Source organism: Dasypus novemcinctus, chromosome 15 (genome assembly GCF_030445035.2).
Source record: "Dasypus novemcinctus isolate mDasNov1 chromosome 15, mDasNov1.1.hap2, whole genome shotgun sequence".
Lineage (NCBI taxonomy): Eukaryota > Metazoa > Chordata > Mammalia > Cingulata > Dasypodidae > Dasypus > Dasypus novemcinctus.
The window spans coordinates 101,770,494-101,788,552 of record NC_080687.1 but is presented as its reverse complement, the minus strand read 5'-3'; the positions used below and the strand labels follow the sequence as shown (position 1 = coordinate 101,788,552).

Sequence of the window (18,059 nt, the reverse complement as noted above, 5' to 3'; positions counted from 1 at the left end):
AGATGGTTCTCTCATCCATCTGCTCACTGTTTGTGCACCTTCACCAGGAGACACCGGGACTACAGGAGCCAGACCTGGGACCAGGACCGAGAGGTGAGTGCCCACCCCCAGCCTGAGCACATCCACTCCCCGCAGGTGCGGCGGCAGCTGGCTGTGGCCTCTGCTTTTGTGGCAGGGGTGGAGTCTAGCTGGCTGCTGAGGGATGGGGCGGAGTCTGTTTGGCTTCCTTTAGGAGGCACGGGGACAAACCCGGGGCCTCCCGTGTGGTAGGCGGGAGCCCAAGTGGTTGAGCCACGTCCGCTTCCCTGCCTAGATGTTTTGATAAAAGGAGTTTTAAAAAGAGTTTGCTTTAGGACGCCGATGTGGCTCAACTGATAGTACATCCGCCTACCATATAGGAGGTCCAGGGTTCAAATCCAGGGCCTCCTGACCCATGTGGTGAGCTGGCCCACGTGCAGTGCTGCCAAGTGCAAGGAGTGCTGTGCCACGCCGGCATGTCCCCCATGGAGGGGTTCCCCATGCACAAGGACTGCACCCCACAAGGAGAGCCACCCCGTGCAAAAAATGCAGCCTGCCCAGGAGTGGCACCGCACACACGGAGAGCTGACGCTGAAAGATGAAGCAACAAAAAGAGACACAAATTCCCAGTGCCACCTGACAAGAATGCAGGTGGACACAGAAGAACACACAGTGAATGGACACAGAGAGCAGACAAAGGGGGGGAGATGCTGCTGACAGGAATTCAAGTGGACACAGAAGAACACACAGCAAATGAACACAGAGAGCAGACAACGGGGGGGGAGGGGAGAGAAATGAAATAAAATAATAATAATAAAAAAGAGGGAAACGGACTTTGGCCCAGTGGTTAGGGCGTCCGTCTACCATATGGGAGGTCCGCGGTTCAAACCCCGGGCCTCCTTGACCCGTGTGGAGCTGGCCACGTGCAGTGCTGATGCGCGCAAGGAGTGCCGTGCCACGCAAGGGTGTCCCCCGCGTGGGGGAGCCCCATGCGCAAGGAGTGCGCCTGTGAGGAAAGCCGCCCAGCGTGAAAAGAAAGAGCAGCCTGCCCAGGAGTGGCGCCGCCCACACTTCCCGTGCCGCTGATGACAACAGAAGCGGACAAAGAAACAAGACGCAGCAAATAGACACCAAGAACAGACAACCAGGGGAGGGGGGGAATTAAATAAATAAATAAATCTTTAAAAAAAAAAAAAAGAGGGGAAGCGGACTTGGCCCAGTGGTTAGGGCGTCCGTCTACCACATGGGAGGTCCACGGTTCAAACCCCGGGCCTCCTTGACCCGTGTGGAGCTGGCCCACGTGCAGTGCTGATGCGCACAAGGAGTGCCGTGTCACGCAGGAGTGTCCCCCGCATAGGTGAGCCCAACGCGCAAGAAGTGTGCCCCGTAAGGAGAGTCGCCCAGTGCGAAAGAAAGTGCAGCCTGCCCAGGAATGGCGCCGAACACATGGAGAGCTGACACAGCAAGATGACGCAACAAAAAGAAACACAGATTCCCATGCTGCTGACAACAGAAGGAGACAAAGAAGAACACACAGCAAAAAGACACAGGAACAGACAACCAGGGTGGGAGGGGAGACAGGGAGAGAAATAGATAAAATAAAAATAAATCTTTAATAAAAAAAGAGTATGCTAAAAACAGAGAAATTATAACTTCTTTTAAAGGACAATATTTTCATTATTTTAATTAGGTACTCAAATAGGAATATTTAATAAACTAATGAATATGACTATGTTTTCAGGAATATTGCTCTTGCATGATCAATGTAATTATAAAAGCAACATGAAATGGACTATTCTGTAGAATATGCAACAACTTCCTCTTGAAAAATGCCATCAGTATTACTGATTTTGCTATAAGAAAACCATTGCACTGAACTCTCACATTAAGAGAAAAATGTGTTAATCTTTGACAATACACTAGGTATATTCAGTATTTATAGTTCCTGTTCTCAAATGATAAGCTATCTCTGTTATCAAATTAAAAATATTAACAGAAAAGTTTTTGAAAATACATCAAAGAAGAAAGAAGTGATTCAAAGGACACCTATGGTTAGATTTTAGTCATCAATGGTTTATTTTTTTTAGTCATTTTACCTGTGATCATATACTTGATAGAAGCTTATATTCTGCTTTCAAAAATAGATATTTACATGAAAAATAGCCAATACTGTGGTATTTATTAACCAGTTAGGAAATGCATAGCTTAAAAAAGAAACCACATCTCAAATGCACTGCAGTATAGAGACTTCCGGCAAGATGGTGGCTGAGTGAGCTTGCCTGCCGTCTCTCCTGGGAAGAGGCAGCTGGGCACCGCTGGAGGTTCTCCGGGACCAGGCTTTTTCAGGATTTTTTCAGGGCAGGAAGTGTCTGGACATCGATTTGGTGGGAAGGTAACGGAAAGGACTGGTCTATAAGATATAAATTGGGACTTTTCAGGAGGGGGAGGCAAGATGGCGGCTGAGTGAACTTCCCGGTTACTAGCTCCTGGGGGGAATCGGCTGGGAGGCATCGGAGACTCTTTGGGACCAGCTGTTTCGGGATTTTTCCTGGTCCGGAGGTGTCTGGACATCGATTTGGAGGGAAGGTAACAGAGAGGATCCATCTGTGAAATATACACGGAGATCCCAGCTACGTGTGGAGGATTCCCTCCTTGGGTAGGCGGAGCCGAGGCAGCTAGCACCGCGCGGAGCCCCGGCGGGCGGCGGCCAGGGTAGCCGAGTCCGGCCGAGCCCAGCTGAGCCGCGGCGGGCGGGGGGGCGGGGTCCAGCTGAGCTCGGCCGAGCCCAGCCGCGCCGCGCCGGGCGGCAAGCGGGAGAGCGGAGCCGCGCTGCGCTGCGCCGGGCGGCAGGCGGGAAAGCCGAGCCCAGCCGAGCCCAGCCGAGCCCAGCCAAGCCGCGGCAGGCGGCGGGCGGGGGACCGGAGCCCAGCTGAGCCCAGCCGAGCCTGGTGGCGGGGTTTCTGTTCTTTGGTTTTTTTTATTTTTTTTATTTTTTTATTTTTTTTTATTTTTTTTTTTGTTGTTGTTCTTGTTGTTCTTTTTTTTTTTTTTCAATCCTCTCTTTCTTGTCCCCAATATTATTCTTATACTATTTTACCTTAACAATACAATAGGTCCTACAGGAAATACCTCACATTTGCTGGGTTTCCTCACCCTCCACTGCCTCATTTCTCTGTGAATAGATTTAGCCTATCTACACTATCCCCTTTCCCCTACAACTTGTTATCCTCCACCATCTGCTATCTCTCCTATATTCCATCTCCCTTTCTTTGATCCACAAAGTGTCTAACTCTTAATTTCTAATACCTTTGTTTAGTTTTCCATCTGGTATTCGTCCCTGGAACTATTACCTTTCTTTTCTCTTTCCCTCTCTCACGAAAACAATAGCCTCTTAGTACGTACCACATTCCTCCCATATTCAGTCATCTACCTCATTATAGGTACTTTCCTACTACTATAACTCTACACAATTTACATGATCTAACCTCCATCCTCCCAGAACTCATATTGTTGCTTTGTAAACATATATCACCAATACTACTTCACACTTTTTCCTTCCTTACACAATTGACTTTCCCCAGCACTAATACTTTCCTTTAAAGTGAGCTTAACTAGCAATAAGAAATTGGAATAAGAAGAACAAAGTGACAAAGAGAAGATATAACACTTACGCAAAAACAACAGCTAATTAATCTCCAAGACTAGACAAAGAAGCTAAGGAACTGATTAAACCCGTCAAGAAAAAATGTTGACAAGACAGCAACAAAAATCTACAAACCAAACCAGTAATCAGGAAAACATGGCTGAATCCAATCAACAAACTGAAAATCAGGAAGGGGGGCAGGACTTCGCACAAGCAATGAAAGATCTCAGAACATTTATCACCGACAAATTTGATGAAGTAATGAAAGAGGTTAACAGCGTGAAGACAACACTCAGAGGGGAAATTGCAGACATGCGCAAAAAAATAACAGATATGATGGAAATGAACACCACAATTCAAGAAATCAAAAATACACTTGCAGCAAATATCAGCAGACTAGAAGAGGCAGAGCAGAGAATTAGTGATGTGGAAGACAGTGCATTGGAAATCAAACAGATAGTAGAAGTGGTCAATAAAAAGGTAGAAAAAATCCAGATAGGACTTAGGGACCTGAATGATAACGCAAAACGCTCAAACATACATATTATAGGCATTCCAGAAGGAGAAGAGAAGGGAAAGGGGTCAGAAGGAGTGTTGCAGGAAATAATGAATGAAAACTTCCCAAATCTACTGAAAGAGACAGATGTACATATCCAAGAAGCACAGCGCACTCCACTGGTCATAAACCCCAACAGGCCCACCCCAAGACATATACTTGTCAAATTATCCAATGCTCAAGACAAAGAGAAAATTCTAAAAGCAGCAAGAGAAAAGAAAACCATCACATACAAGGGAAACTCCATAAGATTAAGTGCTGATTTCTCATCTGAAACGATGGAGGCAAGAAGGCAGTGGTATGATATAGTCAAGGTACTAAAGGAAAAAAATCTCCAACCAAGAATACTCTATCCAGCTAAACTAGCATTCAAAAATGATGGAGAGTTCAAAATATTCACAGATAAACAGAAACTGAAAGAGTATATCAACAAGAAACCTCCCCTTCAAGAAATTCTTAAGGGAATTCTGCAGGAAGAAAGGAAAAAACAGGACAGTCAGAGATGGAGGAGAGTGTAAAAGCAACAAGAAAGACAAAAATAGAAGGGGAAAATAAAATAATACAAACAAAATATAACAAACACAAATCCAACCAAAATATGGCTACCATAAATAACTCTCTAAACGTAATAACACTGAATGTCAACGGATTAAACTCACCTATCAAAAGATTCAGACTGGGACACTGGATAAGGAAATACGACCCATCTATATGCTGCCTACAAGAGACACATCTTAGACCCAGAGACTCATGGAGGTTGAAAGTGAATGGCTGTAAAACAATCATACAAGCAAACAACAACCAAAAAAAGGCAGGAGTAGCTATATTAATATCAGACAAAATAGACTTTAAATGCGAAACAATTGTGAGAGACAAAGAAGGATACTATATTTTAGTGAAAGGGACAATTTGTCAAGAAGATCGAACAATCATAAATATTTATGCTCCTAACAAGGGCGCCTCTAAATATGTGAGGCAAACGCTGGAAAAACTAAGTGAAAGAATAGATGCATCTACAATTATAGTGGGGGATTTTAATACACCACTATCAACTCTGGACAGAACATCTCAAAAGAGAATCACTAAAGAAACAAAACATTTGAACAGTATATTAGAAGAGCTGGATCTGATAGACATATATAGATCATTACACCCAAACACAGCAGGATATACATTTTTCTCAAACGCACATGGAACATTCTCCAAGATTGACCATATGCTAGGCCACAAAGAAAGGCTTAATGAATTCAGAAAGATCGAAATCATACAAAACAATATCTCTGACCACAGTGGAGTCAAGCTGGAAATTTGCAAGGGACAGAGACCCAGACTTCACACGACAATTTGGAAATTAAACAGCACACTCTTAGAAAAACAGTGGGTCAAAGAGGAAATCTCAAAAGAAATCAATGACTACCTTGAAACAAATGATAATGATAGCACAACATACCAAAATTTATGGGATGCAGCAAAAGCGGTACTGAGAGGGAAATTTATAGCCATAAATTCATATATCAAAAAAGAAGAAAGAGCAGAAATTGAAGAATTAACTGCACATTTGAAGGAATTAGAAAAACAACAACAAAGTAACCCAACAGGAAGAAGAAGGAAGGAAATAACAAAGATAAGAGCAGAACTAAATGAAATAGAAAATAAGAAAGCACTTGAAAAAATAAACAAGACCAAGAGCTGGTTTTTTGAGAAGATCAACAAAATTGACAAACCTTTAGCGAGACTAACAAAGAAAAAAAGAGAAAAGATGCAAATACACAAAATAAGAAATGAGAAAGGTGAAATCACCACTGACCCCACAGAAATAAAGACTATCATAAGAGGATACTTTGAAAAACTATATTCCAACAAAAATGACAATTTAGAGGAAATGGACAAATTCCTAGAAATACATAAGCAGCCCATACTGACAAAAGAAGAAATTGATGATCTTAACAAACCAATCACAAGCAAAGAGATAGAATCAGTCATTAAAAATCTCCCAAATAAGAAGAGCCCAGGGTCAGACGGCTTCACAGGTGAATTCTACCAAACATTCCGGAAAGAACTAACACCAATCCTGTTGAAACTATTCCAAAAAATCGAAACAGAAGGAACACTGCCTAATTCCTTCTATGATGCCAACATTACCCTAGTTCCAAAGCCAAACAAAGACACCACAAGAAAGGAAAATTACAGACCAATTTCTCTAATGAACCTAGACGCAAAAATACTTAACAAAATACTTGCTAATCGTATTCAACAACACATTAAACGAATTATACACCATGACCAAGTGGGATTTATTCCAGGTATGCAAGGATGGTTCAACATAAGAAAATCAATCAATGTAATACACCATATAAACAGATTGAGAGAAAAAAACCACATGATTATATCTATAGATGCAGAAAAGGCATTTGACAAAATACAGCACCCCTTCCTGATAAAAACACTCCAAAAGATCGGAATACAAGGAAACTTTTTGAACATGATAAAGAGTATATATGAAAAACCTAAAGCCAATGTTGTTTACAATGGCGAAATCCTGAAATCCTTCCCTCTAAAATCAGGAACAAGACAAGGATGCCCATTGTCTCCGCTCCTATTTAACATTGTCTTGGAAGTACTGGCTCGAGCACTGAGACAAGAACCAGATATAAAAGGCATTCAAATTGGAAGGGAAGAAGTCAAAATTTCATTATTTGCAGATGACATGATCCTATATATAGAAAACCCTGAGAGATCTTCAACAAAACTCCTAGAACTCATAAATGAGTTTAGCAAAGTTGCAGGTTATAAGATCAATGCGCAAAAATCAGTAGCATTTCTATACACCAATAATGAGCAAGATCAGGAGGAAATCAAGAAACAAATACCATTCACAATAGTAAATAAAAAAATCAAATACTTAGGAATAAATTTAACTAAAGAGGTAAAAAACTTATACATCGAGAACTATACAAGATTGTTCAAGGAAATCAAAGAAGACCTAAATAAATGGAAGAATATTCCCTGTTCATGGATAGGAAGACTGAATATTATTAAGATGTCTATCCTACCAAAACTGATCTACACATTCAATGCAATCCCAATAAAAATCAACACAGCCTTCTTTAAGGAACTAGAAAAACTAACTATGAAATTTATTTGGAATAAAAAGAGGCCCCGAATAGCCAAAGACATATTGAAAAAGAAAAACGAAATAGGAGGAATCACACTTCCTGACTTCAAAACATACTACAAAGCTACAGTAGTGAAAACAGTATGGTACTGGCATAAGGAGAGACACACAGACCAATGGAATCGAATTGAAAGTTCAGATATAGAACCTCATGTATATAGTCATATAATATTCGATAAAGCCACCAAACCCTCTCAACTGGGAGAGAATGGCCTATTCAACAAATGGTGCCTGGAGAACTGGATAGCTATATGTAGAAGAATGAAAGAGGATTACCATCTCACACCTTATACAAAGATCAACTCAAGATGGATCAAAGACCTAAATATAAGAGCCAAGACCATAAAGACCTTAGAAAGCAGTGTAGGGAAACATCTACAGGACCTTGTAATAGGAAATGGCTTCATGAATATCACACCAAAAGCACGAGCAGCAAAAGAACAAATAGATAAATGGGACTACCTCAAAATTAAAGCCTTCTGCACCTCAAAGGAGTTTGTCAAGAAAGTAAAAAGGGAACCCACACAATGGGAGAAAATATTTGGCAACCATATATCTGATAAGAGACTTATAACTTGCATATATAAAGAACTCATAGATCTCGAAAACAAAAAGATTAACAACCCATTTAAAAAATGGGAAAAAGATTTAAACAGACACTTCTCCAAAGAAGAAATACAAATGGCTAAAAAGCACATGAAAAAATGCTCCAAATCCCTAGCTATCAGGGAAATGCAAATCAAAACTACAATGAGATACCATCTTACTCCCATAAGATTGGCAGCCATGAAAAAAACAGTAGAATACAAATGCTGGAGAGGATGTGAAGAAAGGGGAACACTCATCCATTGCTGGTGGGAATGCAGAAGGATCCAACCATTCTGGAGGACAGTTTGGCAGTTTCTCAAAAAATTATCCATAGATTTGCCATATGACCCAGCAATACCACTGCTGGGTATATACCCATCAGATCTAAAAACAAGGACACAAACCGATATATGTACACCAATGTTCATAGCAGCATTGTTCACCATCGCCAAAAGTTGGAATCAATCCAAAAGTCCATCAACAGATGGGTAGATCAATAAAATGTGGTATATACACACAATGGAATACTACTCAGCTGTAAGAACCAATACACTACAATCGCACGTGATAACATGGATGAACCTTGAGAATCTTATGTTGAGTGAAGCAACCCAGGCATTGAAGGACAAATTCTATATGATCTCAATGATATGAAATAAGTTAACTGCCTCAGAGAGCTAGACTCTGGAAAAGTGGCTTACTGGAAATCGGGGGGTGGAGGAAGGATGTGAGTTAATGTCTGTAGGGGTGGAATCTGTGATGAGCTGGGGGTAAGTATGAGCACAAAGAAGGGACAAAATGGGGGCAAGGGGTTACCTTCGGGTGGGGTTTTCTGGGTTTGAGGGGGGCTGGGGATGGGAAGAGGGGTAATATGGTCCAAGAAATAAGTGGGAGGGAGGGGCAACATACAAACATGGGAGAGTGCCAGAAGTTCATTGAGAACTAAATGTTGAGTAAAACGTATCAAAGTATAAGTAGGAGGGTTACCTGGTTAGGACTCTCAGGGGGTATGGTCTGATGCGGGAGGACTCCGGAGGGAATAGCTGAAGGCTCATTTTGCCAAGGTGGGTTCTACCATTGGGTGGGGTGGACCCATATCCTGGGGAAGACTAATGCCGTCGAATAGAGAGAACTGTATCTCTCGTGAGAAAGGACGGCTCCCAGGGCATTAGATTGGCAGGCGTTGTGGGCCCTAAGGGGAGGGGAAAATGGACGTGCAATGGATGGAACAAAGGTAAATAAGGGGGCAAAAGAGGAGTTATGTGAGAGTACACGAGGATGAATATAAAACAGCTAATATTACACCAAAAACATATAGGGGACGACAGACTAATAATGAAAACCATAAGACAAAACATAGGATAACTAAAAAATTTAGAAAACTGTACAACCTAAAGTATGGACCACATAGTAAGCACAAATGTTACTTTGTTTGAAAACTATAGTTTCGGAATCTGTACATCAGTTTCAGGAAATATGATATGAATAAGTTAAAAGATTATTGCTGTGGAAGGGAAAAGGTTTTATGGTGGATCTGGGGAAATACTGTATATTGTATATATGAATTTTGGTGATCTAAGACTCTTCTGAAGCTGACATTATGTTGGGATTCACTTTACGGGAAGTTTTGGATCACAGAGTGGTTCAACAATGGCAGCGGAGGAATACTGATATGGGATGTTATTGACAGGATATATATGGTTGACAGGGAGTTATACAGGGCATATGCCCAGGGTATATGGTAATGTCTATATATACTCATAGTGGAAACAATTAAAAACAACAGCTGGGGGGGTACTGGGCTCCTGGCCGGGGGGTCACTGTTGTGGGCCCTGGGAGAGCAGCGGCAATCCTCCAGGTGCAACAGCAAGAACCAGGAAGGAAGGAGGGCCCAACAGTGGGCTCTTGATACTAATGGCTACACTTTTGAGCCTATGCACCTGCAATAAGAACAAGGCCTAGAGTAGCATTGTGCCTGGGGGTTTCCTCCTGACAGCCTTCATGTTACTCAAATGTGGCCACTCTCACAGCCAAACTCAGCGTGTAGATGTGATGCATTCCCCCCAGCGTGGGACACGACACCCGGGGATGAGCCTCCCTGGCACCGAGGGATCACTACCACATACCAGCTGAAGAAGCAACTAGAAAATGACCTTGAATTAAAGATTCAATGCGGAACAGCAGAATATACCTATCTACATATAATAACATGACTTCGGGAAGCGGTTTGACCTAATATAAGGGGGAAATGGAAAGGAGAAATGAGATTATAAGGCTGTGAGTCTCTAAAAAAGAGTCTGGGGGTTGTCAGAAGGAATACCCCTATGTACAACTGAACAGAGTCTAAGAGACAGATAAGGTAGATACAACCCCAGGTATTGGTTCTTTTGAGGGATAAAGAGACCCACGGGTTCTATGGTCATGGCAGAAGGGGTTCACTGCCATGACAGATGGCCCTTCTTTGGAGCTGGTGTTTCTGCGTGATGGAAATGGACTCAGAGGGGATCTCTTTTCACAAGACTTGCATGCTACTTTATTGGAATTGTAGTTGGTGCTGGGTTTAAGATATATGTAGGGGATTTGAATCTCTGGACTGATAATATGACACCCAGGCCCAGAGCCTCAACAGACTTCAGCTCCTACACTTTGACTTATTGGACTTACTCCACTCAGCTAACATGGAGTTGAAGAAGGTCAACCACCACAACATGGAGCCTAGAGTGTCTACAACTAGAAGCGGGAAGAGTGCATCCAGTACCCATGTGGAATCTAAGCCCTCACTTGACATAGATGTGCAATGGACACAACCAATCCAATGTCCACAGAGAAAATGTGGAATGGGTGTGGGAATGGTAGCCATGGGGGCTGCTGGGTGTGGGGAACGGGAGGAAGAGATGAGATGTGGAGGCGTTTTCAGGACGTGGAGTTGTCCTGGATAGTGCTTCACGGACAATTACGGGACACTGTAGATCCCCCCAGGGCCCACTGGATGGAACGTGAGAGAGTCTGGGCTATGATGTGGACCATTGACTATGGGGTGCAGTGATGCTCAGAGATGAACTTACCAGGTGCAATGGATGTATCACGATGATGGGAGAGAGTGTTGCTGTGGGGGGAGTGGGGGGCAGGGGGGTTGGGGTTGAATGGGACCTCATATATATTTTTTTAATGTAATTAAAAAATAATAATAATAAATAAATATTTTTAAAAATGCACTGCAGTATAGAAAGTATTAATGTATATAAAAGCAAATTAAGTGAGAACTAAGAGATCAAGTTATTAAAATTATAAGAAGTGTCTGGTGATTGCTTAGGCTGATATGCAGCAAAATGTGCAATTACCTGATTATCTGATTTATTTAATTATGGTAGTCAATCTCTACAGACAGTTCAGACACAAACATATTCTTTGGCGCTTGGATTGGCTGCATTTTCTAGTTACCTTGATTTTATATAAATACATATGTAAAGTTTTTAACTTTGTATACACACACACAGAAATGCTTAAACATTACATTAACTCCCTTCAGCCAAACTAGGAACACACCTGAATTTGAACGTTAGGTTTATTCCTCATAGCAGCGAGAGAGAACGTGTGCCATGAAGAACTGCAGGGCGCCTCAGGAAAAGGGGGTTAAGAGCCCATTGCAGGATTTGGACGTGGGTGGATGGTTTGGAAGAGGGCCTAAGGAAGTGAGGATTTGCATTCTATTGAACACTGCTAGAAAGTGGGAGCAGGTCTATGACGGGCTATTAGCGAGCCTTATGTGTCAGGAAGGGAGATGAAACTGACAATGAAGCTGTAATTGGTAAAGAAGCAGCAGCCACTCATTTTGGCCAAGAGAGGGGGTGTTTGGAATTTTGTGGGGGGCACAGTGACCTTGTTTTTGTCTGTGCTTAGATAAAACTATGAAGTGGGCTTGTTTTTATTACGGTCTCTGCGTAGCCTTGTCCAAGGTTGGGATTCCATGAGATGGTTTATGACTAACGGGGGGAAACAGGGACTAGCTGGAAGCACCAACCTGCTTCTGAATGGCACGGGGTTCAAATTCACTAAAGCTGCTTAAGCACATACCATAAAATGGAGCAGCTTTTGAAATGGGAATTTATTAGCTTACAAGCTGACAGTTTTGGGGCTGAGAAAAATTGTCCCCGTCAAGGCATCATCAGGCGATGCTTTCTCCCTGAAGACCAGCTGCCGGCGATCCTGGACGCCTCTGCCACGTGGCGAGGCACAGGGCGGCATCTGCTCGGCTCTCCCTTCTTTTCTGGGCTTTCGTTGCTTCCAGCTCTGGCTTCCGTGGCTTTCTCTTTCTTTGTCTGAATTTCATTCTCTTAAAAAGGACTCCAGGAAGAGGATTAAGACCCACCCTGAATGAGGTGGGTCACATCTTAAGATCCTGCTCACCAGTGGATTCTACTTAGGATGGGTGCTCACGCACAGGAATGGACTCGCTTTACCAACATGATCTTCTGGGCTACATAGAGCCTCAAACCAGCACGCAGGGGCTGCTCCTTTTTCTTTTCTTCTTCTTTTTTAATCCCTTCAGTCATTCTTAAGCTAACTGGCACATCTCACTATTTACAGGTTGGCTTGGATAAGAGTGAATAGAAAGGGAATATTCTCCCCAGAAAGGTGGCTCATGACTCCTGTTCCCCTTCTAAACAGCTGACCCTTTTTGTAAGCTGACCCTTTCCTTCTCTCCCGCCTTAGGCTCGAGGACCTTGTTGCCTTCTTGACTGTCACTAGATGCACATTTGGCAACAAGACCAAAGCAGGGCAACAACCTTTTCTCCTAATAAAACCGATGATAAGCGTGGATTTTTGTTTTTATTTGGTTTTGGACAAAGCATTTTCATACGTTTTTAATAATCCATACAAGGAAAAAACATCCTCCACTACTCTTAGCACAAGCTCTCTCTTTTGTGGTCCTGGCTAAAGCACAGCAAAGGTCATTTGCTCTGAACTCATTCCCCTCCAGCCCCCTGTTGGGGTTTTTGCTTCGGGCTTTTGTTTTGTTTTGTTTTTTTGCCTGAGAGGGAACATCTTGTTCTTCTGGCTTTTAGGAAAAGTCCCTCTGATTCTCTACTCAGAGATGTTCAGGTTGCTGCTCCCAGGTCATTTTCTGAAGAGTTAGCCTGCTTGTCTCTTTGCATATGTAAAAGTTATTTTATGGAACATTTTATAATATACTGGATATAATCAATTTGTTCTTGTTTTTAAAACTAGTTAATACCATATGCCCTTGACTGTTACCATGACCACCTATCTATCCCCATAAACATTTACTGGAGAAATATCCACTGAACACCTGCTCTGTGCCCAGGCAGCTTTGTCCCAGCCACTGGGCCGCTGAGGGGGAAGGGGCCAGGAGCCAGGCTCTCGAATCGCACAGCCGCTCCGTCACAGGCTAGCTGTGCGATTACTTCATCTTCCCCAACTGTATCCTCTTTCTCCGTAAAGTGCGAGTGATCATGTTAATACTTCCCTTTAGGGCTGATGGAGCATGGAAAGAGATAATCCAAGTTGAGTGCTAGCACAGCGCTTGGTCACAGTTAGTATGAGCCAGTTTTGTTCTGGGGATAAAGCCCTGAATGACTCGATCCTGTCCTTCCCTCAGAGGACAAAGGACGGAGGGTCTGCGCCAGTGGGCACTCACCCATTCCTCCAGGAAGGTGCTGGGAGGGAAGAGGTGCCCCTGGAGAGGCTCTTAGCCACCTAATAGGTGAGTGACAGTTCTCCAGGAGGCAGTGCAGAGGGAGGGAGATGGGGAGGAACAAGAGGCGTGATGAGCCTGAAGTTCTGGGCACAGAGGACACAGTGCCGAGTGCTGGAGCACAGGCAGCTCCTGTGGCCAGGCTGTGGGCAGGTGGGAGTGAAGGAGGCCTGGGAAGCTGTGGCTATGTGTTAAGCTCACCTTGGGTTTTATCCTGGGACAGAGGGCTCTAGTATCCATTTCCACACCACCCTCGGCCCCTTTTCAAGAAGGTACTTAAATCATTTTTTTTAAAAAAAGGAGAAAGTAGTTTGTTTAGAAGTCTGTTGCAGCATTTTTTTTTAAGTCTCGGTCATTGGACCTACGGGGTGAGAATCCAATCCACAGTGACTTGTCCCTGTGAGTCCTGGCTCTTTCTCTATTTTGTTTCCCCTGCCCTTCATGCTTACCTACACTCCCTGCATTTTAAAAACACCCATTTTCTATGTGTTTGATACATGGCCTAACTAATGCACGTATCCTGGTAAAATACGTAGTGTTATTTTACGAATGTATTTTTCTATTTACTACGTGGTAAGCTGCTGTAAATCTCCTCCTGTTTCTAACTTTTTTCTCTCTCTCCATAGAAAGAATCCATGTTGCTCTGTGTACATCTCCTGCTTAGCTTTGAATGCTGCACCATCTGTACATCTGATACCCTGCAGCATTACTTGTAATATGCATTTGCAATCACCTAAATAGGTGACTTTGGTACAATAGTAGCATGAAATAATACATCCGTTCACAGCGTTCTTTGGGAATACCATGGGGGAAATGTTTATGACACTGTTAAGTGAAGAAAAGCAGGCAGAATTGTCTTTTCACTGTGAAAACAGCCACATTAAAAAACACATATTCATACAGCCACAGGCTGGGAAGGTTCAGAGAAAAAAACGAAACCAGCTCGGGAGAAAAAGGGCACTAAGTGAGGGTACTGTCAGTTCTGATTAGGATATGCCTGGGGACTTGGCCGATACCAGGGCTTTGCAGACAGTTTAATTTGGGAGCTGAGAGTCAGGGCATGCCCCTCCTCGCCAAGAAGGCTCCCTCCGCACCAGGTGTGTTCTGAAGCCAACTCCAGCTACGTTTGTCTCAACTCCACTACAAAAAGGAGTGAAGCTAGAAGTCTGTGCGGATGGCTTAGCTCTATCCGACAAATTTAACCATCTTGAAGATTAACCAGACAACAAAAAGCAAAATGTATGAGTTGTGTATTCATCAAAAACGAGACACAGGGGCTTGTGTCTGCAAAGAAGAACTCTGGGAGAATAGTCAAGAATTGTTAACAGTAATCGCCCCTGGTGAGGGGTATCGTGGACCTGGAGCAGGATGAAAATATGCTTTTCTTTGAAGTATCAAAGAAGTATCTATTTTTTCCTGCACTGCGAACCAAGCCCTGCTTCTTCCATTAAAATTTTATTTTTAGGATTAAATACCGAAATGTCATGGCGTTGGCTTTTTAAATATTGCTTTAAAAAATTCTTTAATGTTTAACCCCTGGCAAAGAGTCTCCCCAAATAATCACCAGATTCCTATTCTGCGCCCCCAATTGCGCCCCTCTAGTTGGCCAACGCGACACTAAGTGCACGTGCAGGGCCGCGTAGGAGGTGTCACGAGTCAGGATGCACACCCTAGCCCGGCGTGACCGCAACGCGGAAAGCGACCGGGGGCCTGGGTACATTCACGGAGAGGCGGGCCTCCGCGCCCGGGAGTTCCCTCAAGCCTAGGACCGCACAGCTCTTGTCCCAACGTGGGAGCGGCTCCAGGAGTCTCCGGGGCACCCCGCGGGACGCCCCGCCCCCGGGCGGCCCTAGACCGCGCCGATCCCGCGGCGGCGGGGAGGCCAGGCCCCAGGGACCGCGTTCCCGTGCGCCCCCGCGCCCTGACGCGCCCCGCGCCGCCGCGTCACTGCGCCCTCGGGGCGCGCGGCTGCGCACCTAGCGCAGGCCCGGAAGCCGGAGGAGGGCCCGGCGCGGAATTCAAAAGCCCAGAAGCGAGACGCCGCGGGCCCGCGCGCCGCCCCCGGCCGGCCGGCCCCTCCGCGCGCCGTCCCGGCCCGCCTGCTCTTCCCGCGCCCGGGGCCCCGCCCGCTGCGCCCTGGGCGGCCGCGCCCAGCCCGGGCCCGCGCGCCGAGGCCCGGGAGAGCCAGCATGGCTGCCGGCGGGGAGCGCGGGGGCGCGGCGCGCGCCCGCCAGCACGTGTTCCTGCTCCCAGGTAATCGCGCCGGCCGCGCGGGCGCACCGTGCGCCGCTGCGTCCCCGGCCACCCGGCCTTGGGACGCGCCCCTCGGCCTCCTGCGGACAAGTGCTGGCCAGATGTTGGCATCAAGGCGGATTCTTTGTGCCCCTGGGGGCGGGAGGACTTGGCCTGGGCCTGCAGGGGGCCAGGCGGGTTTTGGTTTCGGGGCCCCGATAACGCGGTGTCCCATGCTCGGCACTTGGCCCAGCGCGGAGCCCGGGATCCAGCAGGTCCGGGGTCGCCTGGGAAGTCACCGCGGCGCGAGGTCAATCTTGGGGGTCCAGGAGGCTGGAAGGGGCAGTGGTTGGGACAAGGGGGCTCAGAGCGGCGCGGGCGGCTGCTGACGACGGGAGGGAGGGCGCCAGGCACTTCCCCTCGACCTTGACTGCGCAGTAGGGCAGGGGCACCGGGCCGTGGACACGCAGAAGCGGCGGAACAAAGGAGTTTGGGGTTCGGCTTTTATGGAGTGGGCCTTTAGATGGGGCGACGTTGGAAGGAAGGCACCTGCGGTGTTCACTGTACTTAACTGTCAGATTTAGCTCAGTAAATGCTGTAAATGTAGCGTGCGCTCTAGATTTTTGTGGTGGGTACTGACACATTCTCGGCAGGCTCCCCTGTTCCCCCTGTAGCTGTCCCAGTCACTGAAGAGCCTGTCAACTCGTCTCCTGAGATTTTTTGATAAGTATTGGATCCCTTTGCCTCTGGTTTGACTCAGAATTGTGAGACCGATGAGTGCTTGAGGGGCAGTTTTTGGTTTTGTTTTGTATTTTGCTGCCGGGTATATTTCATTGTCTGAATATCCATAGGGTTTATTTCCTCTATGGAGTGGCCTTGTCCAGTCCCCAGTACTGCACGTTTGGCCTTAGTGGACCCTGCTAAACAGTTTCCAAAGTGGTTGTACCAATTTACCTTCCCGCCAGCAGTGTATGAGACTTCCCGTTGCTCTGTGTCCTCACTAGAGATGTTTGTATAGTAAAATAGTGTCAAATTCCAGGTTTTGGCTTGATTCTAACAAAGGACTACCTTACGTGTGTTCCCTAAGAAAAATCCTCTTTTCTCACTTAAGCCACATCAATTCTGCTTGATTTCAAGAATATGAACTCCAGTCACTCTTCCAGAATCAAGTATAGTGCCATTACCCCTGCTGATGATAATTTGAGTTTTCCATTTTGTTCTGTTTTCCTCAGTATTGACAGCTTCATTCTTAAAGCATGCTTGCATCCCCATTGCATTAAACACAAAAACAACTAAAAGTCCATAGACAGCATCGAGAACCCCTGACGGTTGTGGGTATACTATTCTACCGTGGGCCGTGAGAAGTTCAGGCCAGGTCCTGTTCGAAGTTGTGACGTCCTGGGACCATTTAACTCTTGAGCGGAGCCTAAGCAGCTGTTGAGGAACTGATGACAGGAAGAACTGGGCACTTTCTTGCCTGGACTTCTCCCAGGGGCCTTCAGTGCCACCTGCAGGCCCCCGAGGTAAATCCACAAAAGTGCAGGTCCTCAAACTTAAAGCTCTGCGGGGCGGGGCCGCACCCAGCGTCTGGCTCTCTAGGTCTGGTGGGGTTGCCCAAGAATGAGCATTGCTAGCAAGTTCCCAGATGGTGTTGATACTGAGGGTCTGGTTTCCCTGGGAGCTTGGACTGGGAGATCAGGTTTAGCTTTGGATTTAGGAATTAGGTTAGATTCGGGTTTAGTACTGGGAGGTCAGGTGTAGCTTTGGGTTTGGGATTCAGATTTTAGGACTGGGAGATGAGGTTTAGCTCTCTGTGTTGGGCCAGAATTTTTAAGGTTAGGGGAGTTCAGGTAGGCACAGGGTACGGAGGCCCGAATTCACAGAGGTATTGGTAGTTTTATCCAGCAGGTGGGCAATCAGTTCAGTTACTCACATGCTCTAGAAGAAGAGGCTATACCCTCGGCCGACTAACATCACAGTGAGGCTGGGGCCTTGGTAAGAAAAACAGTTTATATAAAATATAAAATGTTTTCAGAATTATGTGGTGGAGGTATTATACACTCAATTTTAGAAAACTTCTGGGGCCTGAAGGGCTTACTGCTTATAATCTGAAAAGTGAGCATGTTACCAA

General features: G+C 45.4%; 1 protein-coding gene across 2 annotated transcripts in view; it reads left to right on the top strand.

The window, feature by feature from the left end:
- Window positions 1-15,659: 15,659 nt before the first annotated feature.
- Window positions 15,660-18,059, top strand: part of RNASEH2B (ribonuclease H2 subunit B) — a 62,143-nt gene continuing 59,743 nt past the window's right edge. Inside the window, exon 1 of one of the 2 annotated variants that reach the window (XM_058276778.2) lies at window positions 15,660-15,949. In XM_058276778.2, coding sequence (XP_058132761.1) covers window positions 15,886-15,949 — 64 coding nt within the window. In that variant the 5' untranslated portion in view covers window positions 15,660-15,885. The remainder of the gene's footprint in view (window positions 15,950-18,059) is intronic. The other variant, XM_071208329.1, reaches the window with a different exon arrangement.